This window comes from Neohortaea acidophila (assembly GCF_010093505.1).
Source record: "Neohortaea acidophila strain CBS 113389 unplaced genomic scaffold BDY17scaffold_5, whole genome shotgun sequence".
In the NCBI taxonomy this organism is placed as follows: Eukaryota; Fungi; Ascomycota; class Dothideomycetes; order Mycosphaerellales; family Teratosphaeriaceae; genus Neohortaea; species Neohortaea acidophila.
This window is the reverse complement of record NW_022985514.1, coordinates 1374600-1398199: the sequence shown is the minus strand read 5'-3', so window position 1 is coordinate 1398199 and position 23600 is coordinate 1374600. Positions and strand designations below refer to the sequence as shown.

The window sequence follows — 23600 nt, the reverse complement described above, 5'->3', positions numbered from 1 at the left end:
CATAGCGAGACGGTTGGCGATACCCATAGACTCTGTACAAAAAGCAATCGCACCTCCGATAGTCAAAGTCCATCTGCTTCTCTCCGGCTGTTGACAAACCCGAATCAACTCTGTCCATGCCGGGCATCGCGCAAAGATGCAGCCTTCTTCACCAAAGACATGTCATAATAACAGCGCAGCTCCACGAACTGCAGGTCATCCGTCCCCACACCCTTATCAGCCTTGCCAACAGTATATACGAAACTCTGCGGCACCAGAATCGACTTGGGATCATCAGATGCATCGTAAAACAACCTGGTGTGAACCTGGATATACACCTTTCCCGTTCGCTCTATATTACCATCCGGAACGAGAATCAACGATAGTAAGTTTCGAGTGACTTTGCCATAGCCTCCGTAAACAAGATTGAAGAAGTCCCACATATCTTCGTTGCCGGTTATTTGAGAGGCGTCGGGTAGATGCATGAGACAGTGTTTGCTATAGAACCGCTCCGATCTGATGGCTATGAAGTCGGAGTTGTAGACTTGTTGGTAGTTGGCGAGGAATTCGAGAATGGGATGTGCGGTCCATGCTGAGGATGGGATGGGGGAGTCGAATACCAGTGCTGTTTGAGACATCCTTGATCGATCAATCGTCTGTATTCATCGCTTCATCAATCTCATCGTCAATGTTCCGCTCATATGCGATTGCTTCAGGCGGGGCAAAACTCGCGGCGGGGTCAAGACTTTTGACCAGCGGGAGACGCCCCGTTGGAGCTTCGCGTCAAACAGACGCCTAGCTTCGAGCCTTCCTCAGAAGTGCATCTGCATGAACAGTGTCCTGCTTGATTCCATCTCAACCTCCCCATCCACCTTACCACCCCTTCAATCTCGAGCACGCCTGCAGTCAAACAGACAACGCTCTTCCATTCGCCCTCAGTCGGCACTCCCTCACATCCCATCTCCTCACCATGGCGTCCGGCTATGATCGAGCATTATCAGGTCCGCATACCCCATCTCACCCATCGTCACCCAGCACCTCTCCACTAACCCACAAACCCCACAGTCTTCTCCCCCGACGGCCACGTCTTCCAAGTCGAATACGCCCTCGAAGCAGTGAAACGCGGCACCTGCGCCGTCGCCGTGAAAGGGCAGTCAATCGTCGTGCTCGGCTGCGAAAAGCGGTCCGCAATGAAACTGCAAGACACCCGCATCACGCCGTCGAAAATCAGCCTCGTCGATTCCCACGTGTGCCTCGCGTTCGCGGGCCTCAACGCCGACGCTCGCATCCTCGTCGACCGCGCGCGCCTCGAGGCGCAGAGCCATCGTCTTACTGTCGAGGATGCGGTGACGGTCGAGTACATTACCAAGTATATTGCGGGGGTGCAGCAGCGGTACACGCAGAGTGGAGGGGTGCGGCCGTTTGGCATCAGCACGTTGATCGTCGGGTTTGATCCCGGGAGTCAGGAGGCGAGGTTGTACCAGACGGAGCCCTCTGGGATCTACTCGGCGTGGTAAGAACCGCTCTCCCCCGTGACCCTGCCCGTAACATCTCCCAACTAACGATGTGGTACCCAAACAGGAAAGCAAACGCCATCGGCCGCTCCTCCAAAACCGTGCGCGAATTCCTCGAGCGCAACCACACCCCCTCCCTCACCCGCGACCAAACCATCGACCTGACCATCAAATCCCTCCTCGAAGTCGTCCAGACGGGCGCGAAGAACATCGAAATCGCCATCATGGCGCCGGGCAAGGAAATCGAAATGCTGGGCGCCGACGCGATCGAGAAGATTGTGGAGAAGATTAATGCGGAGAAGGATGCGGAGGCGACGCAGAGGAGGGGCGCGAGGGGGGGTGGTGCTGCTGCTGGTGCGGCTACGGGTGCGGGTGGTGCTGGGACGGCGGCGGCGGCGAGTGCGCAGGGGCCTGAGCAGGTTTTGACGAGTAGGCCGGCGGGCGAGGGGCCGGCTGAGGAGTAGATGGTGCAGAGGATGGGTGGTTTGGTTTGCCCGTAACCTCCCGCAAGTGAACGCGTGGCAGGCATCGCATAGCATGGCGTTAGACTCTACATGGCATACGCATTTTCTTCTACACAGTCCAGCATACCTTGCAATAAAGTGATTGTAAGACGACTGATCTCAGATGATGCGGCAAAAGCCAGTATCGTCATATCACGACCTATAACGAGTGGTATATCATAAGCTAATTCCCCCCTCCCAATGATTCCAAGAAAAAGCCGCCCACACATCTATCTATCCATCCGCCCCTCATGTGTGATGATGATGATGATGATGCTATCGCAGGCTCGCTCAACCGAGCCCATCCAACAGGCGTTACCGCCCAGCGTAATGCAGCCCCAAACTCGTCCTCGAAGCAGCCGACATGGCGCGGATAGCAGAAGCAGACGTCCAGCTGGGAGCACGTCAGAATCAGCAAGGCGTGAGGCAGACGAAGGCAGGAAAGCAACCAACTCACATCTTGACTTTGCGGTCGTCGCCGGCGGTGGCGAACATGGCGTCGTTGGTGGGATGCCAGGCGACGGCGTTGACGGTGCCGTGGGGGTGAGCTTCGAAGGATGCAACGGGAATGCCCGTCTGTCGGCGCCAGATGAAGACGTTGGCGTCTGGCGGAGAGAGAAGCATCAGAATCGAGTGTCTCCAGATGTGAAAGGGGTAGAAACTCACCTTCACTGCCACTAACGACGAGATCCTCCCCCGCACCACCAAAACAAGACCGAATGACAAACTCATCCTGCACCACGCCCTCATACCGACACTTGACCTCCACCTCCGCGACATTGCCTCTCGCATCCACCTCCGCGCTTAGCAACAGCACCTTCCCCTTGTGCATATTGACAATCATGTGCGCGCCCGAGGAATCGAAATTCACGCTCGTCAGCCGGTCCTCCATCTGCCACTCTGCAATCTTCTCCCGTTTCGGCAGGTCGTACATGAGGATCTTGTTGTCCGTCGTGGCTGCCGCCATGCGCGTTCCGTCGGCCGACACGGCGACGTCGGAGATGCGGAAACTGTTGTTCTTTTCGTTGGGATCCCAGGCCGGGTCGCGGAAGGAGTGGAGTTCGTTGTTCTTCACTATTGCGCTGCTTGTTGCCGAGATGCCGTTGGATGTGGAGGAGGATGATGATGAGGAGGAGCGCAGGTAGTAGATGCCCAGCGGTCGGCGCGAGCCTTGAGTACCAATGACAAACGTCAAAGAATCCGGTAGCCATGCGGCGCAGGTAACGGGGTAGTCGAAATGGTCGGCCCGCGAGACACACCGCCCCTCGCGGACATCCAACACGGCGAATTCGTTGTTTTGCGAACACGAAATGAGGTAGCGGTCGTCAGGGCTGAAGGCGACACAGCACACCCCCCGATGGCCGGAGCCAGAAGGGTTCTTCTCGTGCTCGCGGAACTCGTGCATCGTCTTCCATCTTGCGGTGTCGTATACACAGACCAGGCCGTCTTTACCCGCAGTAGCAAGCATAGTGCCGTCATGGCTGAACTCAAGATACCACACTTCGTCCGAGTGCGCTTTCAGGGTAATGAGTTCTTGAAGCGGAAAGTCGTCCGCCGAACACTCGTGGTCGGTGTATAATGAAGGTTGGATGGTCGTGTTGTGATATCGACACGAGACGACTTGATTGCTCTGGACAGCTGTGAGGAGGGTGGCGAGTCGGTGTTCGGGAATCATGATAGATGGAGAGATGGATCTGGAGAGGTCGGAGAGCAAACGTGTACGGCTGCCGCCGACCGAGCCATCCCAATTGGCTTGTGTGAGGAGGGACGCGATTGTGGGACACATCATTAGACTACCATTTTGTTAGCACGAAGAATCTCAAGCAGACGAGGAGAAAGTCCACATACCTTGAAAGCGCATGTAATCTTCCCACATCTCTGTTCAACGGAGTGAGCTCGTTTCGCAAGACGGCCAGCGCAGCATTCAATTCCCTCCCCTCCAGCAGCTCCAAATACTTCTGTTGCCTGATCAAGAACTTCATAGCCGTGGTATCCGCGGTCTCAGCAAGTGGTAAGCCATGCCTTGGGAAGCCATTTTGACTGCTTGCTGATGACAACACCCGCTTCCTCCAAGACGGACTGTGGGTGGTGTGATGGCCATTTCCAAGCATGACCCCCCCCTCATCGACTTCCTTCAACGCTGGGCCGAAGAGCAACAGCTCAGCCTCCTCCCAATCACCGGACAAGATGGCGGAGCGAAAAGCAGCGACGCTCGCCATCTCCAGCGCAAATCCACTCTCATCGCTCAAGCGTTTGGCCGCTTCGTGGTATCCCAAATCGCTCAAGCTTTGAAGCAGCAAGCGCGTCACCTCTTCTCTATCATGGCCATGAAAGGGCTCGAGATTCCGATGTGTGGGTGATGATGAGGAGTGGAGTCCGTTGGAGTGATAGCCATTAGTATCCCGCTCCGTCGTGCCGTTCTGGTGGCCCCCGGCGCCATTTGCGTGCGGGGAAGAGGAGGGAGAGGCGTGGCGAGAGGATGATCCGTTGGTAGGGTGTCGCGTTCTGGGTTCGTGGTTGTTCTCAAGCCGCATACTCGGGTCGGGTGGGTCGCGGCGGGGATTCACTCGCAGGCGTTTGCGGCTCTTCTGCTTGAGGCTGCTGGCCGAAGCGGAAGTGGAAGCAGAAGGGTGGTGGGGAGGGGAGGAGCGCCGCTTCCTCTTGTTTTGTGAGCGGGTGGAGGTGCCGTGGTTGGCTGAAAGGTCGGTAGGAATGCTGCGCTGGTGGCGAGTAGGAGGGGGTGCTGTAGAATCAGATGCTGGTGAAAGGTGGGGTGGGGGCGAGAGTGCGGCTGGGTGGGCGGAAGTGAGAGGGGAGGCGGGCGGAGGGCTATCGTGATCCAGCTCGAAGAGCCAGAGGTTGGATGGGGTGGAGGCACAGTCAGGTGTGCCTATGATGCCCTGGCCGAGATCGGGACATTTGGGGTGTCGAGGAGAGGTGTTTTTCGGAGCGTGGCAACGGAAGTTGTGCTTGGTGGTGTGATGGTGTCTACGGAGAAGTAGATAGGTGCCTTGTGCTTGTGAGTCGAGCAAGGATGGGGGAGTCAGAGGGTGAACATCGACAGGCGCTTGACTGGTCGAGGCTTCTTGGCGAGCAGAGGGCGGGGAAGGGAGGGGAGGCGGAGGTGGGTTCACGCGCGATGATGGTGTCGAGGGCAGCGAGAGAGGAAGAGGTAGCAGTAGGGAAGGGAGACGAGGTAGTTGGCAAGAGAAGAGAAGCGGGCGAGAGGGCGGTGGACGGTGGGTGGATGGTGGAGTGGATGGCTGTGGAGTGAGTGGCCCTACGCTCCTGCCGCAGCTGCTGCTGATGATCATCCGTCAGAGCTGCCCGCGAGCCCGCCCAATCTGATGACCCGAATGACGCCCGCACTAGTCTGAATGAGGGCAGCCTCTACCTGCTCATTCACTGAGCACCACACGCTGCTCACGGGGGTTTCTTTTCCATGGCCGATCAAGTAGTTACTCTCAGACTACATGCGTCTACCTGCCTTCATCCACTGCCTTTAGTGAGAAAGGTGTTCAACAACCTGTATGAATCGTGGATCACGTGGGAATGCTATGGAGCCGTCTGGCGTGATTCCGCCGCCAATCCGGGGTGGGGTGGTTTCAGATAAGGAGCCAGACGACACCGCTTCCACCATACCACCTTAATGTACCTGTATCGACCTGATCCGGCCCAGTCTTCTTGCAGACGCCGGTGTGCATCCTGTCAGAGATCACCCTCCCGAAACGTATTTGTAGGGATTCATGATGCCGTTCTGTTCTTGCGTTAGCCAACATGCCCAACCGACACATTCAGAGACCAGGACGCGTCCAACTCACCGGATCGTAGAGCTGCTTGATCTGTCTCATCAGCTTAATCATCTCCTCGTCCCGCGAATAGCCCACATAATTCCTCTTCGCCAACCCGAGCCCATGCTCAGCAGAGATACTCCCCTGCCGCTCCCGCACCCACTCATACACCCACGGCTCCAACGCCGCCTCGACCTTCTTATCGTACCGCCGCATCACCACATTGAGATGCAAGTTCTGATCGCCCATGTGCCCATACCCCACCACATCCATCACGGGCTTCGCATCGTCCTCTGCATCCAGTAGGCCCTCGTCTTCCATCCGCTGGCGCGTAGCGGGCACGAGATCGTACAGCTCCGGCAGCGGAATGGACAGGTCGTACTTGTACACCCCGCCGAAATGCTGGCTCGACTCGGAGATGCCCTCGCGGCACGCCCACAGCGACTGCACCTGCGTCTCGTCCTGCGCTACCACCCCGTCCGCCACAATCTCCTCGCCCATCACGTGCTCTAGGAAATCGTTCAGCTTCGCCTCGTCGTGTTCGCCGTTCGATCCCGACGTCTCCACTAGGCAGTAGAAGGGGTATTCGCCCTCCAGCGGCAGTTTGGCTCCATTCGCCTTCGCATACAACTTCTGCGCCGCCCCGTCCATCATCTCGAAGGCGGAGAGGATCTCGCCCAGCTTCTTCTTCGCCTCCCGGAACGCCTGTTGCGTCTTCTCGTAGCTGTCTAGCCCGAAATATGCCACGTTCACCGCCGGGCTGCGCTGTGGGCAATGCACGCTGATGCCTGTGATGATGCCTATCGTGCCCTCGGCGCCAATAAATAGCTGCTTCAAGTCAAAGCCAGTATTGTTCTTCGGCAGCGTAAACAAGTCGTTGAAAATCCGTCCATCCGGCAACACCGCCTCCACCCCCAGCACATTCCCATGCAGACTGCCGTAACGCAAAAAGCGCAACCCACCCGCATTCGTCGCCACATTGCCGCCCAATTGACACGTGCCCTTCGCCCCAAGATCCAGAGGGAATATATACCCCCTCTCAGCAAGATAGCTATCCGCCTCTTCCAAAATGACGCCCGCATCCGCCACCAGCACGCCAGAAACCTCATCAAAACTGCGAATCTTGTTCATCTTCCCCAGATTAATGACCACCTCGTCAAACACAGGCACACTCCCGCCCACGAGCCCCGTGTTGCCGCCCTGCGGATTGACGGCAATCATCTTCTCATTGCAGTACTTCATAATCCCACTAACCTGCTCTTTCGTCGTAGGCTTCAACACCAGCCGCGCCTGCCCACGATACTTGCGCATCCAATCCGCATTGTAGCCCTCTAAGTCATCCTGCGCATCCTGCGTGACGCCATCAATCAGCGACCCCGAGCTGCCCAGAATCTCCTTGAAATGCTTCACGTCGGCCTCGTCGAGTTGCTTGAAGCGCGAGTCGCGCTTGAGGTCCGGGTAGGAGTCGGAGGTGTATTTGATTTGCTTCGAGGGCGTGGGTTGCCCCGCTTCGTCTTCGTTGGAGGTCTCTTGCGATGCGCTGGCCGTTGCGGCGTGCTGCCATCTTCTTTGCGGCAAGAGGGCGTATGCGGGCAGTGCGGGGAGTCGGGGAGTTTGGCGCGCGATGGAGCGTTCGAAGGTGGCGTTGGCGAGGCGGATGCGCCGTAGGGCGGGGAGGCAGCGATTGAGCGGAGGCATTGTGAGATATCTGCCTATCTGGTGGTGGTTATTGTGGTGTTAGTGCAATGGAGGATATGACGAGACAAAAAGCATTGATGGGCTTGCCCCCGCCGGCATCGGGCTGCCTCCCGCAAGATATAAAGTAAGGCTGGCCATGCGGCAAACCCGCTTTGGGGCTTGCCGCTGCTCGGTTTGGCGTACCGTCTGAAAGTCATCGGCAAGCATGCGCAGAAACAACCTACCGGGGGCCTCCAAAAGGGCAATAGAAGGCGATACTTGCAAACATCGTAATGATGTTTGTCGATTGAAGATGTATCTACACTCAGCCGTCCAATATCGTCCCATCTATTGCTCTCGTCTGCATAGCAACAGTAAAGGCAAGCAACATGCTGTCTACCGCTCCAAACCATCGAGCTGCGAGTAGCTCCGAGTATACCCATAGCATCTATCGCCTCATGCTCTGTATTAGTCACGATGAGCAGGTGCAAAGTGGAGTCGCGCGGCCTGATGTGTTGACCTATTCTGCCGGCGCTGGCTCCGTCTGAGGCACTTGCTCTGTGCTCGGAGCCGCCTGATTCTCCGGTGCGGGTGGCTGCACGACAGGCTCCTCATCCTTCACGTCCGTCATCTGCACGTCCTCATCCGCAGTCGGTGCTTGAGCGGGTGCTTCGGTGGGAGCAGCGACAGCAGCAGCAGAAACAGGAGCAGCATCGTTCGCCGGCACCTCGATCGTCCGCGCCACAGCAGCCTCTCCCTTCGCATCATTGGCCCCATCAAACCCAGGACTGGCCTCACGCTCATTCACCAGATCCGCAAACATCTTGTCCATGTGGCCGACAGACTGCTGACTGCCTCCGAAGCCCGGACTGTTGATGCCCGCTTGCGTGAGGCCGGTAGCCTTGGGGCTGTCAAACATGCGAGACGCGCCGCCGAAATCGGTCTCGGGGCTCGTGATGTGGTTGGCTTTCGCTTCGTTCGCCGGGCTCTCGAACATTGGCTCCGGAGGGCCATGGAACATCTGTCTTTCAAAGGACGACGCGGGCGGGGTGCCGGCCTGCTCGTAGCGCTGGCCTGGGCTGAAGCGCGTGGGAGACGCATGCTGCGGCGGCTGCGAAGTAGAGGAATTGCGTGCATCATTCGCCGTCGAGGTTGCGAACATGGGCGACGATACACCTTGAATCGCAGAGGGGTTCGCGCGATCCTGGCCAGCCTCGAAGTTGTAGGAGGGGCTGTGGGCAGCAGCAGCCGGGCTCGGGAGTACCGTCATCTTCTGTTGGAAGGCCTTGATGTCGTCCCAGACGCCGCGGTCCGCCTCCAGCACAGCCTTCATCCTGTACAGCTTCTCTCGGTTCATATGGGGCTCGGCTTGCAGCATCTTGGTGACCACGGGCGCAGATGCCAGCGAACCCAGCACGTGCAGCGACAGCGCAGTGTAGAACGGTTTCGCCTCGCCCGATTGTCCAGCGCCGGGAGTCGGTGGCACAGAACCGCCTGCTGAGCTGCCTCTTCCAGCTGGTTGCAGTGTCGGCGGGATTGAGCCTCCTTCGTCGCCCTTCTTCTTCTGATACTGATGCCTCATCTTAAACTCCTGCGGCAGCTGTTCCGGATCTGTAATACCAAGCGACGCCATCAGCTTCTGCTGCTTCGTGGGACGAGGCTTGCGAGTAGACGATGACTGTTGGATGATCGGCGGCGCCTCAGGCGCCACAGGAGCCCACTTGTGCAGTTCTTGTCGCAAGAAGTTTGTCTCCTCCGATAGCAGAATGTCCGCGCCCTCGACCTTGCGCAAATGGAATCGCATAGTGGCCACCTCCTCGGAAGTTGTGGGTACATCGGAGGTGACAATCGGCCGGATGTAGTCACGATAGTTCTGAGCGTCGGTGATGATGGCATCGAGCGCATCTTCTTCATCCGGCTGAAATGGCAGAGTGTCCAACTCATCGTGCCACGCTTGCAGCTCCTCCAGCTTCGGTCGGGCGGCATCTCGCGGTATCTTGACCCGCCAGTCGCAAATGGGGCAGGTGTACTTATCGTCCTCCTTCACCTTCCCCCGGGCGATCTTGAGACACTTCCCGTGGTACCATTCGTGGCACAGCTCACACTCAATCATCATGCCAGCTTCGGACTTGCGGCAGATACAGAAGACATCCCTGCTAGAGTTGCTTCCGTCCGCCAGCGGCGCTCCTTCTTCCGGCGTGACGTGGCGCGAGGATGGCTCGACGGGGATGCGTGGCTTGTCGCTAATCTCAAAACAGGCCTCGTTGCGCGCCCTGACGATGTTCATGTGCTGGTTGAGGATGTGGAGCGGGGCGTTTGCTTTACCGAACAGCTTCTTGCCCTTGCGCATCCAGTCTTCGTGCTTTCTCTGCTGCTTCTCGAGATCAATCGTGCCGTTGGGTTTGCTCTGGAGCTCCTCGAGAGAATCCATCACCTCCTTCATCTCTCTGTACAAGGGTCGATCCCGCAGGTCGGGGTTCTTGCTGCGGTAAATGAGGGACGCAATCTTGTCCTGTACCTCGCGTTGCTTCTTCAGAATCGTGTCGACTGCAGCAAGCGTTTCGGGGTTGACGGGCAGGGTGAGCGCCTGTTGCGACAGCGAATCCAGCTGTTGGTAATGGACTTGCTCGACGGCCATCAGCTCTTTAGCCTTTTGCTCCCACAAATCACCCTGTGCTTTGTGCTCGCGGAAGAAGACCATGTCCGGGTTGTTCTCGGGCACGCCCAATTTGATGCCTTCGGCGATGAACTCTTCGATATTTTGCAACGTCTGCTCCTGTCGCTTCAGCTCGGCATTTGGGCGCTTCAGTCTGGCCGTTTCATCCCAGGTCAGCCGCTTCACCACCTGCTCCAGACTGTCGATCTCTGGAATGTCGACATGGAACTCGCGTCCACGCTCGATCAATTCCTGGAACTCGGCGGTAGTCTTTCCTCGAATGTTGTTCAACGCCTCGCGTGCATCTAGCTGGAAATCGATAATGTTCTGTGCGCGCTCCTGCAGTGTTGCAATCTCCGGACAATCGAAAGATATCGTTTCGGCGCGTGCGAGCAGCTTCTGGATGTTTTCGACCTTTCGCAGCTCCTTCTCTCTCTCTTCAAGATCTGCATGCTTGGCCGTGCTCTTCCGCCACGTCTTCTCGCTCTTCCGCCGGTTCTGCTGCTTGCGAGTGATGTAGCTAGTGGCCTCCTCGACCCACTCATTGCACCGTTCGACAAAGGTCCGGAGTGTCGGCAAGGCAGGAAGGTCATATTGGACCCTCTCGCCCTCTGCAAGAAGCGTGCGCAGATGCTTGAGTTGGGGCTGCTCGTTGTTTTCCAACTCGCTCTCATACTTCGCCATCCAATTCTCCGGAATATTGGCCTTCTCCACTACTTTTTGGACCGTTGCATCGAGCGTTTCATCGTCCATGCGGTAGTACAGGCGGTGTGTGCCGTCGCGCCCTGTGTATCGCTCATGTTCGAGAGCGTCGCAACACTGGTAGCCGCCGGCGTGCAAAGCACACAAATACTTGGCGGTTTTCTTACACTGATACCGAGAGAGGTAGCAGTAGCACTTGCAGTACGAGCAGATGACCTCGTCCTCCTCCGTCTCCGGATCGATGAAGTCGGGCAACGATTCGTACCTGGGCCCGAGGTATGGCTCTTCTGAAGTGGTGCCAGATTCGGGCTCGGCCCCGGTGATGAAATGCTTTCTTGCAGCTAGCTCTTCATCGCGCATGCGCTCCAGTGCCGGAGCAAGCCACTTCGCCGTCTTGATGGTGAGCTCGCGGGAAGCCGCGGTGACCAGAAGCTCGTCATGGGAGAAACACGGCTGCTTGCGATAGTCCCGCAAGCGTCTGACCCCCTCCTCGCCAAATGGCTCCCAGTCTACGGGTGCGAAGTTGACGGCCTCGTTGAAGTTGAAGCCGTGATTAAAGCCAGCGTGATAGGCCTGAGGGAATGTGATGACAAACTCTCCAGCACGCTGATCGATGGCAAAAACTCGGACACCCGCTTTGCGAAGCTTTTCTGGTTTTGCCAACGTGACAAGTTGAAAGAGAATGTCAGGCTGCGTTTCAAAGAGCTCTGGCACTTCATCGCGCATGGCTTTCTCGAACTTGTCCGAATCGTCTGCAGGCACACCATACCAGGTTTTCGTTTCCCCGAGGTGCTGGTAGTTCGCCGAATATGCGTAGTGATCCTCGTTGTGCCAGCAGAAGGTCGAAAAGATCATGCCTACGTAGAGCCATGGGACGGTCATGCCAGAAATATCAGACTTGATGTGCCGGAACAGCGAGTCCTTGTCCAGAGGCAGCATGTTCAAGTTCCACGGATCGAACGAATACGGATCCCTCGGCTGCTTTTCGATGGTAGGGAACCCACTGCCGTGAGTCGTGGAATGGATGTCCGCGCCATACTCGACTTCGGTCGTACCCATGTTGTCTTCGACTAGCCTCCAGAACTCCCGCTCAACGTCTTCCTCGTCAACGTCATTCTTCGTATCCGTGAAGGGGTTGAACTGCGGCGGAAGGCCGTTGAAATGGTTGTACTTGAATTCGTTCGCCCTGCGCTGGAAGCCCGCAAGAGAGTACACATCGCCTTCCTCGAACCCGTATTCGTTGGTACCCACCAGACACTTGGGACAATGCCACTCGTAGTCGGGCTTCTGCTTGAGCGGTGGCTCGAGGCAATACATGTGATATGTGCAGTCGCACGACTGACAGGCAATGAACCGCAGTTGATCGTCTGACTTGCCGCAGCTCTCGCATACTTCGCCGATCTTGTAATTGCCGCGGTCTTTGAGCGTTTGTAAGCGCGCGGACGACATGCGCGAATGGTGCATGTTACTACCCGCGATGGTGGGCACGTCCTTTCGCAGTCGTTTGCTCCGTCGGTTGATTGCTTCCACCTCGTCCGCAGTCAGTATGCTGTCGCTGTGTTGCCTCTTTAGCGTAGCAATGCCATTCGCATCTGGTGCGATCGGTTGCTGGCCGTTGGTAGACGGTGGTGTTTCTGTCGCTCGAGGTGCAATAGCACTCAGCGGGGGATTGTCCCCATTTGCTGGAGTGAAAGAGCTGCTATGGCTGGGGATGTTGGGCGGGGAAGCGGCAGGAACAGCATTCACAGCCGTAAACCCACCCGTGACGACAGGCGGAGGTGGCAAAGATGCTCCGGGAATCGGTGTTGGTCCTTGCGAACTCTGACCGGTGATGGATGAATGCAAGGCGGCCGACGCCTGCATCACTGGCGCCTCCTCCTTAGCGGTCAGAGGTGTGGTCATTTGCGACTTCTTCGCCGGAGAAGTTCCCGGAGAGGGAGTGTACGGTCCGCCATTGGCCATCTCAATCTGCTGATGCACGCCCGGTTTGGCCACTCGCAGGTACTCTTCATACGGCAGCAGCCATTTCTGATATGAATTCTTGAGAGACGTGGACAAAGACGACATGATCTTGCCACTGTAGCCCAGATCTCGGCCAACTTCTGCCCATCTCTTGCCCTTGCAAACCGAGTCGAAGCCGCCCTTCCTCTCCACAGTCTTCTTCAGACGGTACAAATCGAGGGGGCGTTTGTCGACGCTCGGGAAGCGGTTGAGATTGTGTCCATTCTGCTTGTGGAATTTGGCGAGCTGATCGAGGTAGTCATTGTTGATACGATTGCCGCCTTCAACAGCGTTCAACTCTTGGCGACGGGTGCGAAAGTGGAAGCGCTGCCCGGACGTCATGTCAGCTAGTGTCTGCATATGGCTGGCGGTCTATACGGCGGATGAGCCCAGATCTGACTTACCTCGGTGTTGATGGCGAAGGTCGGGTTCCACGTATCCGGAGGAATAATCTTGACAATCCCGTACTTGCTTCCTTCCGGAGCGATCTTTCGGATGTACTCCATCGGCTCGCGAAATTCGTCTTCGCTCGGTCGGTATACCGGCGCATCGGGAATGCCGAAGAGTCTGTTCTTCTTGGGAGGCTGCTGTTTGGAAGGCATGGAGATGGCTGGAAGGCGGATGGCACCGAATGGTTGGCCTCTCCGCTCAACCGTCGTCAGGTCGAGTGGTTCGGCCCTACGCGCGCTGAGCGGAATAGCATGGTTGTTGCCCGACGGCGGCCCATTCAATGTGCCTGGGGCTGATTGCACCGCTGCTTTTGCCTTTGAGAGGGCACTCGAAGTCCCGGGTGGTGGGGAGCCCGTGGCGGAGGTGGTGGTTGGGACAGGCAAGGGCGACGGCGAGATGGCGGAGCCGCCACCGAGTAGCGGAGGAGCCACCATCTTGGATAACGACGAGCGTTGCCGCTATGGTGTCAGATGCGACGTGTTGGGTGTAAGGTAGTGCTAGGATGTAGGCCGGCGCAGCGTGGTTGATGTGCGTGGCAGCGGCATATATCAATCCGCGCTATATGGGCCGTTCCCCAATTCCCTGCCGACACTCCGAGGACGCCGGCTGGATGGTCAGGTGACGGAGGCGACAGGGGAAGAGAGTGTCGAGGATGGAATGCCGGCGAGCGACATTGACCGAGGTGGTGCACGAGACGGAACGGCAGTGGAGGAGGGTTGGAGAAGGGAAAAGCGGGCGGAACGAGACGAGAGGTGGTAAAGATGGAGATAGCCTGCGGCCCATACCGCGCTAGTCTCTTTGGGGCTTCATGTAAGGTTTCGCGATTCTCAGGTAATCGCGGGCGGGCTACACCTCAGCCGACGTATTATCTACCACACTACGTTTGCCCGGCAGCTCTTCAGGTTCAGATTAGGAATGTAAACAGAGCATCAGTGGCGCCGATAGACCACTCGAGCACGTGCAATGCGTGTAAGCGGCTCATAAGACAGTGCGAGGTCGAGAAGTGATGAAGCTTGGGTGGTTCCTTCCCTCGTGTCAGACGTGCAGAAGTTCTGCCCGGGTTAGCCGAACAGCACCTGCATGCATGGCCCGTGCTCCTCTGTTTGGACCGCACCTCGACCCAATCCGCGAACGTGGAAGGTAGCAGGTGCCGACACAGACATGAAGCGACTCCTGTGCACGGGGAAAGCTTACAAAGGCCATGGATAAGCCAATCCCAGCTTTTTATGCCTGCTACCTCTTACGCTCAACGGTTCGTCACGCCTCGCTGTACGTTGGTAGCACACCCAATCCTGTGCGCCGGCTCAGACAACACAATGGAGAGTCGAAAGGAGGAGCCGTGCGGACTTCGCGCGACTCATCCCGGCCCTGGGAAATGACGTGTCTCGTCACCGGATTTCCCAGCAAGGTAGCAGCCTTGCAATTCGAGTGAGTTGCCCTGGATATGTTTCTCAATCAAGTCCTCTGCTGACTGACTCTCAGATGGGCATGGCAAAACACACATCTCACCCGCCACGTCTCCCCGAACTCTCGCCTCGCTTTGTCCAAGATGGCTGTGCGATTCTCCGCAAAGACGGGACGAATGCGTAAACGCTCAGCGAGGCCTCGACTCTCCCTGACCGATCGCCTCGCCAATCTTCATTCCCTTCTCCGCTCAGGCAGCTTCCAACGATGGCCCCTCAAGGTCACCTTTTATGCCGATGATGTGTTTCGTGTCTGGCAGAAGTGGACGGCGCACGAGTCTTTAAGCCTACCAGACCGTCTAGAGGTACGGTGCAATGAGCCCTCCCGGCCACCATCAACGACTGTCGGAGGTGACACTGACGGCGGTGCGGGAATCTATACTTTGGACGTGGGCTACAAAGCTCTGAAACCGCAGCTGGAGAAGAGCAAGGCAGTCCTGAGCGCTGCTCGTCCTTGCGCATTTTGCTCGCAGCCACTATCGTCTGATGGTTCGAGCAGCCTGGTGTGTTCCCAAGATCGGTGTCATACTGCTGGGCACCTCACATGCTTTGCCTCCGCCTTTCTAAAAGATGATGGCCAAGCTTTGATCCCAATAGCAGGCGGCTGTCCTGGTTGTGGTACAAGGTTGCAATGGGTGGGCCTGGTCCAGGAGTTGAGCTTGCGCATGCGAGCACCGAAGGATGTGGAGAAGATCCTGAACCCGAAGAAGGCTCGCAACGGGAAACAGGCTACCGACACGCTAATGGCAGATGGAAAGCAACTTGCGGAAGACGACGACGAGGATATGGAGATTGATGCGCCGTTGAAAGATGATTGGCACTATCTTTCAGATGAGTCGGCAGATGATCTGGACGAGAGACTTTTGCAGGATCCGAGCCCTGTTTCGAAGTCATCATACAGTAGAGGTTTTGTTACGACTTCTCGCCCAGCGGCGTTGATCGAAGACAGCGAGTGGGATGAAGCCGAGGCAGTCGTATAGACTTGAGCTACGATACCAACGATATTTCCACATGAGCAGAGCTTCTGATACCTCCAAGCCCCTTGCAGATTATTCCAGCAGTGAGCGCAGTCAATGCTGTCTGCAGGACGATGTCGTCGCCAGCTTTAGGCTTGCCGAAGTTCCGAATACGGACGACGTAGCGGCCAATCTCCAGCCGACGGCAGTGATGGACGCACTGGGGCGATCTGTATTGACGGAGCCGCGGTACGCTGTGCGTTGTTGTATCTCACGAGTGCTTGGACGCATTCCGTTTCAGGAACTCGTATCACGCGAGTCAAATCATGATGGGCCCCGACTCAGTCAGAAGGTGCCAGTCCATTCACTTCCTCATCACCACCACCATTCAGTCCATCCTCGGCCCCATCATCATTCCCATCTCCATTTTCAGTCTCCGCAAGATCTCCCAAGTCCATCTCCAGCCCACCAGCCTCCATTAAGTACTCCACAACCAAGCCCTTCCCAGCGCGCTCCGCTTCGAATGCTGCAGAATGTCCCGCTGCGTTGTGCACAGACACGTCAGCACCGGACTGCACGAGCAATTTCACGGAGTCCAAGTGTCCATTCAGACTGGCCCAATGCAACGGGGTGTTGCCTTCTTTGTTGGCGGCGTTGACGCCCGGCACTGGCGGCTTGGTCGAGTCGGCCGAGTTGCTATCCCCAGTCTGCTGATCCAGATGCACCAGCAGTCCTTTCAGAAGGTCGAGAAATCCGTTCGCCGAGACATAATGCAGGATCGTGTTCCCGGACTCGGGGTCTTTCGCAGCCAGCACGATGTGTTGAACTTTGCAATTATATTTCTGCGCAAGCTCGGCGAGAAACTGGTTCAACTCGGCTTCTTCGTTGACTCTGGCGAGGTACAGGCAGTCATCGATCTCGTCCGCATTCAGGGCCGGACCGTCTGTGGCGTGCATCTTGTCGATTGGTCGCCCAAATGTTATTCCCGTATTTCAGTGGTTGGATTAATTGTGCATCGCCTGCCGTCAAAAATTGGCGGGATCAAGGGAATTAAGCATCACGCTTAGATCAAAGCTAGTCCTCCTTTGGCTAGACCCTACCCCTGCTGGTCCGCTGCCGTGATGTTTCTCGGTACACAAATGGATCCTGACTAAACCTACAGAGCGGCAGACGCATCTCCTTTCTCGAAGAAATTGAGTATGCTTTCGTCGTCGTACTCGGTATCAGGCTCCGGACCATGGAAGCCCAGGTTGCGCCGCCAATGGATTGCTGACATTGCGCCGTAAGCGATTCCGCTCGAGCCTATCCTGTTACAACCTCGAGCGCATGTCTGAACATGGTGGCATCCATTCCAACCACCCGTGCAGAGCGGCTGACGCGTGTCCACCAGAGTAGCCGAAGGGTCTCCCCCACGAGGAAGTTCCCCAAATCTCGATAGCTTGGCATCCATCCAAACTTCGACCCCGTGGGGTATGCCTAAACGCTCCTGCGATTGCAGGCTACAGGCCACGCCGTAATCACATGCCGCTTGAGTCATGCTGGTCCGTTGTCCCTCATGCAACAGCGGCAGAGCCTCTTCGCGGAGGGTCCCACTTTACCCCTGTACCCGTAGTAGCCATCTAGAGTTCGACTCAGTAGAGTCTAGATGCTGCTTTTACGACCGCAGATTGCACGCTATAGCGGTACCGCTCGAGTCTTTCCCGCTGCATCCGGTGAGTATTTGTAGGGCATCCAACCCTGCCTTCATGGCTTCTCGTCACTCTTTCATGCCTCAGACTCATAATGTCATCTTCTAAAATGCCCCTTTCCATGTCCTCCAAGCTGGCCAGCATCTCGGTGCTTGCTACTCTGCTTGCCGGAGTGACCGGCCAGGGTTGCGGCACTCAGAACTCCGCCAGCGATTGCGAGATCTACGCTCTCCCAGTCCAATACTCTACCGTTTATTTTGCTCCCGACGACTGCCTGGATATAAGCTTCTATGATGCTTATTCGAATGGCTGCACTTCTGGTTCCTCCGCAGAGATATCCCTCTATAGCGGCACCATTGCTAGCGGGGGAAATCTCATTACTGACTGTGGCTGCCTCCCTCTCGACGGAAACACATACAACATCAACTGCAACGGCACAGCGAGAAACTCACTCCCCGACGGGTCGTTTTACTTCCAGGTTGGTGGTATTGCCTTCGATCCGTTTACCGTCACGCACAGCCAGCAGACAGATACAGCGCCGACTCCCACTAGCACCGTAAGTCCGCTCAGGAGAAGATGTATGGAGCACAAGCTGATCCTGGCCAAATACTCAAGGCAACTTCGTACACCACCGAGACCGATATCGTGACAACTACAACTACAAACACGATAACTTCGACGTCTTCACAAACGACCGTTACCAGCCCGGCAGCATCCGCGACAAACACCATCACCGTGACTCCAAGCCCGGTGACTTCCACCACCACAACAACTCAGTAAGTCTGACGCCGGAACCATGCCCTCGCAGAGGTTTCAACACCCCTTGACCACACCGAAATACGGCTAATCATTTGGTTCCTGCGCTTAGCACCCACACGAAGACACACTTGCGCTACACTGTTGTCCGCACGACGACAACCAGCTACGCCCACTGCAGACCGATTGAGACGTGCCCCAGTCAGCCCAGAAGATCTAGACATCACCGTGCTCCTCGTGACACTCCTCGCGACACTAGCCCTCGAGAAGCGGGCCCCGACAGTCCCAGGCTGGTCGCACGTCAATGTGCTGGCAACCCAACTCCTACAGGCGACGGACCGCTGACCATCACCCTCACGCCTAGCGCCGTCGTGCTAACTGTCACATCTAACGGTGGTACGAGCACGGAAACCGATACGACAGGCGTAGTCACGACTACTACTGTTCCGGCTACCCCAGCAACGAGCACCCTCTACTCCGGCACTGCGACCACGGACATCACGACAACGATAAAAGCAGTGACTGTCAGCGTCACAGATCATACCAGGGTACAAGCCACGAAGACCAAACTGCACACATTCACCCAGACGATCATTGTCATTACGACTCCTGTGTGCCGGAGATTCTGATTGGCTCGAGAAGGCACTAAGCAATTGGAGAAGATGAGGTTCGGGGGAGCACTGTACGTTAGATGATGTGGTGGTTGTGGACACTGCCGAGTCTGCGATGCTATCGCCACAGGGTGTGTTTTCGTGTCAAATGAATGATCCTTGTCAGCGCAATCGTGAGAGGATTAGTGTAACGCAGCAGCAGCGAGGAGTATTTTGGCCAATTCAAGAGCGTCCAGAATGATGAATGCCACTACCGTCTCTCCTCCTTTGACAATACACCGACGGATGTGCAAGTTCAATGTTTTGCGCTGTCGGTTTAAGCTCGAACTTCTCGTGGTAGCTAGTCCGCTTCCGGCTAACACTTCCCATTTACGTAATCGATGGACTCCACCGCCAGCAGTGGCCCGAGCCAGCCCTGGACTCTTCACACAACTGCAAATTGATGCTCGAGACTGCACTCTACCGCGTATCCGCATTGGACCTTCACTCGCTCGACATTAGAAAAACGGGATTCCGAATGGATCTGACTTCACGAAGCTTCAGTTCCTAATCATCGTGCCTCTGCCGCCCATCACTACCCTCGCTCGAACGGAGATTCAACATCTAGCACAAGAGCGTAACATACTTCACCACGCAACTTTTAGCCGCCATGTATCCACCAACCGGAGGCTACGACCTCGATATCGAGGCTCTAAGCGGAATCTGCGGCTCCATCAGCATTGCATGCTGGGTGGTCGTCTTCTCTCCTCAGATCATTGAGAACTTCCGACGGAGCTCCGCGAATGGCTTGTCCATGACTTTTCTAGTCATCTGGCTGCTGGGCGATCTGTTCAATATCATTGGAGCCGTGCTGCAGGGCGTTTTGCCGACAATGATCATCCTGGCCGTCTATTGTAAGTCTTCTCTTCAAATAGAATAACCACAACAGCGCATTAACGTGGCCGTCACAGACACATTTGCCGACATTGTGTTGATTGTGCAGTGCTTGTACTATCGCGGATTCACTTTCCGCAATTTGACAGGGCGGAAGGACGTCGCAGATACTCTAGACGCGGCCTCGGAAAGATCGCCGCTCCTGGCGAATGGCAACCAGAATGGCAGCCAGAGCGCAACTGAGCGTAATGCCCTGCCACGCATTACTTCGCAGGACCGATTTGCGAGTCTCGACGGTTCCCACCATCTCTCCCCAGCCACACCGATGCATCCGCAGCGCAAAGACGCGGAGAACGCGGCTGCGCTGAAGCCTTCGAAGCCGCGGACCTGGACCCAGGCCATCCTATTTAACAGCACAGCCATTATCTTGGTCGTGCTCGCTGGCATTGCGGGATATTTCCTCAGTCCATCAGCGCCGGAGCGTCGCAATGGCAAGACACCAGCAGACGAGCAGACCGCATCCCTTCATTTTAGCCTCTGGGGGCAAATCTTCGGATACGTTTGCGCGGCTCTATACCTCAGCTCGAGAATGCCACAGATCCTGCTCAACTACCAACGGAAATCCACCGAAGGCCTGAACGCTCTGTTCTTCATCTTCGCCTGCATCGGCAACCTGACTTTCGTGTGCAGCATTCTGGCCTTCAGCCCGTTGTGCAGCAAACACTATCGCGGTCATTGGCATGAAAGCACTTGCAAAGAGGGCGAGGCGGCCGCCATCTACTGGCGCTATTTTATGGTCAACCTGAGCTGGCTGATTGGAAGCGCTGGCACGCTCGGTCTCGATTTTGCCGTGTTTGTGCAATTCTTCTTGTACAGAAACAACGTGGAGGGCTCCGAACAGGCCGTCGAGAGTGCATCGGAAATCTCGCCTGACATGGGGAGACCGCACGTGACGACGTAGGCAGCTTTTGTGTGGCTGGATCTGATCCCGGCGGCAATCAGGCAAATATTGGCCTACGAAGAATGCTTGATGGTCTCTCACCTCTCACCCAAAAGATGTGGACCAATCGACGGGGGTGGCTCTGCGAAAGCGTCCCCGGGCGATTAAGATAACAGCCGGGCAGTACGGCCACGCATCGAACACGGGAGCTCCAACGTACCACCATGTCTCAGCGGTACCAGAGGGAGCTGCGTCCCATTGCAGCCTCCCCGCGGCTTCGGAGCTTCGCCGCGGCGCGCTTTTGCTGGCGGGTTGGCTGGAGTATTCCCTCCGCCTTGCCAATGTCTGAAATGGAGAAGTCGACAAGGTGAAGAACAAAAACAGAGGAGGACTCCGAGCATAGAGAACGTAGACTGAAACTAAGCTACACCCTCCAAAAAGAAAACTCAAAAAAAAAAACATTCAGCTCTCGGACGAAGAATTGAACTTCGGTCTCCCACGCACGATACGAACGAGCCTGATATTCACCAGGCGCGACAAAGACGGGTGGGAATGCTTCCAGCTGCACCATCCGAGATGTGAAAGAGGGCGCTCTCAGGCGTGGACTTGAACCACAATCTCCCGCTGGCAGTCGAACAGCAGCACTTGCTGGTGTGAAGACGGGCGGAACTAGGCGGGAGGGATAAGGTCAGCTGAGGCGAGGTAGATTGGAGGGTTTGCGAAAGAGCAGAACTACTCACATGCTACCAATTGCACCACCTGAGATTCTGTCATGTTGTGCATTGTGTTTTTGATGCTTATATAGCTGGAAGCGATCGTTTGTCATGTTGCGGAGGCAGCCAATCAGCCGGCTTGAATTCGGCTTGGCAGCAGCATGCATCGCCTGACCGAGCAGGTACTTGGTACCGGATGTGGACGGGGCCATTGACATGCATCAGCAAGTGGCTTGCGAATACGAGAGGGCATGGGGTGCGCTCAGTCAGCCGTCTGCGTTTGGCGAAGGGCTTCAATGTTGTTCGCTGGTACTCTTGGCGGCGCTTCCTCGTTTCTCAAGTGTGTGGGTTTAGTGTGGCGGAAACCAGCTGTCCAGTCATCTGCGTGAAGATAGGGAACAGCGAGCATTTCGTATACTTCTGCGCAAGCGAGTCGTCGGCCGTTGATAGATGTCCATTTGCAGCAGGGTTGCTATCCATGTTCTGGCCCTGAATGATCGTGCCTTCCGGATAGACGGGCGTTTGGCCTTCTTCGATGAGGCGAATGAACATCGGGTCGATGGGCACGCTCCCCAAGAAAGGAACATTGAACTCCGTCGCCATAACCTCGCCGCCGCCCTTGGAGAAGACGTTCGTGCACTCGGAGCAGTTCGGGCATACGAAACCCGCCATGTTCTCGATGACGCCCAAGACTCGCACGCCCGTCTTGGCGCAGAAATTGATCTCCTTCTTGACGTCGCTGATGCTGATGGCTTGCGGTGTAGTGACTACGACCGCGCCGGCCAGCTGTTCCGGTGTAGCGGACTTGAGCAGCGTCTCGACGAGCGAGATATGCTCGTCGCTCGTGCCGGGCGGAGTGTCGATGAGAAGATAGTCCAAGTCGCCCCAGAAGACATCGGTGAGGAACTGCCGCACCATGGCCGTTTTCTTGGGGCCTCGCCAGACTACAGCGTCGCCTCTGTCGGCCAGCAAAAAGCCCAGAGACATGCAGTACAGCGCGCCGCGGCTTTTGCCACTGCCATCGGCCGAGCTCGCATCTTGATTCTCGTGAACGGTCACCGGGATCCAGCCGCCGGGAGCCTGTCTGATTTTCGCATTCTCGATGCCGAAAAAACGGGGAATGGAAGGGCCAGTCAGGTCGACATCCAGGACGCCAACACGATGGCCTTGGAGGGATAGAGTGAGAGCGAGTTGGGTGGTGATGCTGGATTTGCCAACGCCGCCCTTGCCTGAAAGCACGAGCAAAATGCGCTTGATGTCGTGGAGAGACATCTTTGTTATCGGGCTGCGATCATTGTATTTGCTGTTGCGCTGATATTTGAAGATGTGGCGAAGATGTGAGATGGACAAAAATTTCCGTGCCGTGAGGTGTGAATCTTGAATGGTTTGTAAGCGGCCGGCCCTCGCTCTCGTTGAATTTTTGGCGGGACGCGGGTGCACATTGCGCATTGCATTTCAGATCACAGTGGTCACGTTACCATTGCCTGCAACAGGTACTCTTCGTGACATCGAGAAAGACAACACAACGACTCGAAGTGGTTGAACGGTGACAACACGAACCCAAGACACGATGACAGAAGTCAAAGGAGTGGCAGTAATAGGGTTGAGAATATCGCTTCATTCGCAAATAGGTATCAAGCCTTATATCATGGGAGGATCCAGCCTCATAGCAGACCTCATAAGACGTAAATGCTGGTATGCAATGCCAAAACGCCTTGTCCCAGCCAACTCCCTTCCGTAACCGATGTTGCGAGACGAGCGCAAGGGAGTCTCAACATGCCCGAATCGACATGAGTCCCAGCAACAGGTAAGGATGCAATGTAATCGGACAGCAAACGCTTAAGAAGAGGTGGAGTCGATCGACGAATGGCTCGACTCGGGTGTGAGTTTTGCCATGCCGGGGTTGGGTTTTGGCGAGCGTCGTCGCGATGATGCGTGTGCCATCTCGAATTGCTGCTTCGTGTGTTGGTGCATTATGCTGCGATGGTTGTCAGTGCCGGTGCGAAAGTATTCATATTGCTTGTACTAACCGTTGGTAGGAGGACATGGCTCGGTCGGGCCGGCTAAGGTCATATTGACGGGCGAAGGTTTCTTGCGCTTCGTCGGGCTCCTGGAACGATGTCCGATTGTAGACGGCTTGTGCTTGTGCGGAAGACATGGTGGATTCGTGGAATTGTTGCTGAAGAACGTATTGGATCGTGTAAAGTTGACGTGAGAATGAGCTGGGCGGATGAAGAGGTAAAAACGATGAGATATGAATGTCCCTACCAACATTGTATATCCATACAGTACGACCACGGCGAGCGGGGATGGTGAGGGGACCCTGC

The 23600-nt window shown here is 56.3% G+C and overlaps 12 protein-coding genes and 1 pseudogene across 13 annotated transcripts; 4 read left to right on the top strand and 9 right to left on the bottom strand.

Moving 5' to 3' along the window:
* Positions 1 to 104: 104 nt before the first annotated feature.
* BDY17DRAFT_324262 (uncharacterized protein) lies at positions 105 to 617 on the bottom strand (the record flags this gene model as incomplete). The annotated part of the gene is made up of 1 exon (XM_033737159.1): positions 105 to 617. One exon carries the CDS (start codon positions 615 to 617, stop codon positions 105 to 107), a length of 513 nt encoding a protein of 170 aa, XP_033590109.1.
* Positions 618 to 949: 332 nt separating this feature from the next.
* Positions 950 to 1957, top strand: BDY17DRAFT_310519 (nucleophile aminohydrolase; the record flags this gene model as incomplete). Its single annotated transcript, XM_033735444.1, has 3 exons — positions 950 to 980; positions 1045 to 1492; positions 1561 to 1957. 3 exons carry the CDS (start codon positions 950 to 952, stop codon positions 1955 to 1957), a joined length of 876 nt encoding a protein of 291 aa, XP_033590108.1.
* Positions 1958 to 2449: 492 nt separating this feature from the next.
* On the bottom strand, positions 2450 to 4530 carry BDY17DRAFT_249977 (WD40-repeat-containing domain protein; the record flags this gene model as incomplete). Its single annotated transcript, XM_033731028.1, has 3 exons — positions 2450 to 2601; positions 2663 to 3789; positions 3845 to 4530. The coding sequence occupies 3 exons, from the start codon at positions 4528 to 4530 to the stop codon at positions 2450 to 2452; spliced, it is 1965 nt and encodes a 654-aa protein (XP_033590107.1).
* Positions 4531 to 5329: 799 nt separating this feature from the next.
* BDY17DRAFT_280612 (uncharacterized protein) lies at positions 5330 to 7568 on the bottom strand. Its single transcript, XM_033732048.1, has 2 exons — positions 5818 to 7568; positions 5330 to 5753 (listed from the first exon to the last, which is right to left on the bottom strand). The coding sequence occupies exons 1-2, from the start codon at positions 7483 to 7485 to the stop codon at positions 5712 to 5714; spliced, it is 1710 nt and encodes a 569-aa protein (XP_033590106.1). The 5' UTR covers positions 7486 to 7568; the 3' UTR covers positions 5330 to 5711.
* On the bottom strand, positions 7562 to 13985 carry BDY17DRAFT_280610 (PLU-1-like protein-domain-containing protein). The gene is made up of 2 exons (XM_033732047.1): positions 13228 to 13985; positions 7562 to 13150 (listed from the first exon to the last, which is right to left on the bottom strand). The coding sequence occupies exons 1-2, from the start codon at positions 13705 to 13707 to the stop codon at positions 7985 to 7987; spliced, it is 5646 nt and encodes a 1881-aa protein (XP_033590105.1). The 5' UTR covers positions 13708 to 13985; the 3' UTR covers positions 7562 to 7984.
* A 489-nt stretch (positions 13986 to 14474) lies between these two features.
* Positions 14475 to 15716, top strand: BDY17DRAFT_249772 (uncharacterized protein; the record flags this gene model as incomplete). The annotated part of the gene is made up of 2 exons (XM_033731014.1): positions 14475 to 14701; positions 14756 to 15716. The coding sequence occupies 2 exons, from the start codon at positions 14475 to 14477 to the stop codon at positions 15714 to 15716; spliced, it is 1188 nt and encodes a 395-aa protein (XP_033590104.1).
* BDY17DRAFT_297557 (ankyrin repeat-containing domain protein) lies at positions 15710 to 16705 on the bottom strand. Its single transcript, XM_033733618.1, has one exon. The coding sequence runs from the start codon at positions 16646 to 16648 to the stop codon at positions 16034 to 16036; it is 615 nt and encodes a 204-aa protein (XP_033590103.1). The 5' UTR covers positions 16649 to 16705; the 3' UTR covers positions 15710 to 16033.
* Positions 16706 to 17408: 703 nt separating this feature from the next.
* Positions 17409 to 19027, top strand: BDY17DRAFT_346100 (uncharacterized protein). The gene is made up of 3 exons (XM_033738094.1): positions 17409 to 17936; positions 17996 to 18156; positions 18249 to 19027. Exons 1-3 carry the CDS (start codon positions 17475 to 17477, stop codon positions 18763 to 18765), a joined length of 1140 nt encoding a protein of 379 aa, XP_033590102.1. The 5' UTR covers positions 17409 to 17474; the 3' UTR covers positions 18766 to 19027.
* A 369-nt stretch (positions 19028 to 19396) lies between these two features.
* BDY17DRAFT_250829 (PQ loop repeat-domain-containing protein) lies at positions 19397 to 20581 on the top strand (the record flags this gene model as incomplete). Its single annotated transcript, XM_033731111.1, has 2 exons — positions 19397 to 19640; positions 19698 to 20581. The coding sequence occupies 2 exons, from the start codon at positions 19397 to 19399 to the stop codon at positions 20579 to 20581; spliced, it is 1128 nt and encodes a 375-aa protein (XP_033590101.1).
* A 42-nt stretch (positions 20582 to 20623) lies between these two features.
* On the bottom strand, positions 20624 to 21351 carry BDY17DRAFT_149618 (uncharacterized protein). The gene is made up of 2 exons (XM_033729612.1): positions 21301 to 21351; positions 20624 to 21229 (listed from the first exon to the last, which is right to left on the bottom strand). Exon 2 carries the CDS (start codon positions 21020 to 21022, stop codon positions 20666 to 20668), a length of 357 nt encoding a protein of 118 aa, XP_033590100.1. The 5' UTR covers positions 21023 to 21229; positions 21301 to 21351; the 3' UTR covers positions 20624 to 20665.
* On the bottom strand, positions 21027 to 21137 carry BDY17DRAFT_t20 (annotated as a pseudogene). The gene has a single exon. The product of its transcript is annotated as a tRNA-OTHER (tRNA).
* Positions 21352 to 21609: 258 nt separating the features above from the next.
* BDY17DRAFT_250248 (P-loop containing nucleoside triphosphate hydrolase protein) lies at positions 21610 to 22545 on the bottom strand (the record flags this gene model as incomplete). The annotated part of the gene is made up of 1 exon (XM_033731048.1): positions 21610 to 22545. One exon carries the CDS (start codon positions 22543 to 22545, stop codon positions 21610 to 21612), a length of 936 nt encoding a protein of 311 aa, XP_033590099.1.
* A 567-nt stretch (positions 22546 to 23112) lies between these two features.
* On the bottom strand, positions 23113 to 23431 carry BDY17DRAFT_324253 (uncharacterized protein; the record flags this gene model as incomplete). Its single annotated transcript, XM_033737158.1, has 2 exons — positions 23113 to 23251; positions 23304 to 23431. The coding sequence occupies 2 exons, from the start codon at positions 23429 to 23431 to the stop codon at positions 23113 to 23115; spliced, it is 267 nt and encodes an 88-aa protein (XP_033590098.1).
* Positions 23432 to 23600: the final 169 nt, after the last annotated feature.

Bases quoted from the DNA above. Each gene is read 5' to 3' on its own strand.
- BDY17DRAFT_280610 (XM_033732047.1), bottom strand. From the start codon at position 13,707: ATGGTGGCTCCTCCGCTACTCGGTGGCGGCTCCGCCATCTCGCCGTCG. The intron at 13,151-13,227 runs GTAAGTCAGATC...ACGTCCGGGCAG, and splicing joins CCTTCGCCATCAACACCGAG to CGCTTCCACTTTCGCACCCG.
- BDY17DRAFT_346100 (XM_033738094.1), top strand. From the start codon at position 17,475: ATGTCATCTTCTAAAATGCCCCTTTCCATGTCCTCCAAGCTGGCCAGC. The intron at 17,937-17,995 runs GTAAGTCCGCTC...CAAATACTCAAG, and splicing joins CGCCGACTCCCACTAGCACC to GCAACTTCGTACACCACCGA. The intron at 18,157-18,248 runs GTAAGTCTGACG...TCCTGCGCTTAG, and splicing joins TCCACCACCACAACAACTCA to CACCCACACGAAGACACACT.
- BDY17DRAFT_297557 (XM_033733618.1), bottom strand. From the start codon at position 16,648: ATGCACGCCACAGACGGTCCGGCCCTGAATGCGGACGAGATCGATGAC.
- BDY17DRAFT_280612 (XM_033732048.1), bottom strand. From the start codon at position 7,485: ATGCCTCCGCTCAATCGCTGCCTCCCCGCCCTACGGCGCATCCGCCTC. The intron at 5,754-5,817 runs GTGAGTTGGACG...ACGCAAGAACAG, and splicing joins TCAAGCAGCTCTACGATCCG to AACGGCATCATGAATCCCTA.
- BDY17DRAFT_149618 (XM_033729612.1), bottom strand. From the start codon at position 21,022: ATGTTTTTTTTTTTGAGTTTTCTTTTTGGAGGGTGTAGCTTAGTTTCA.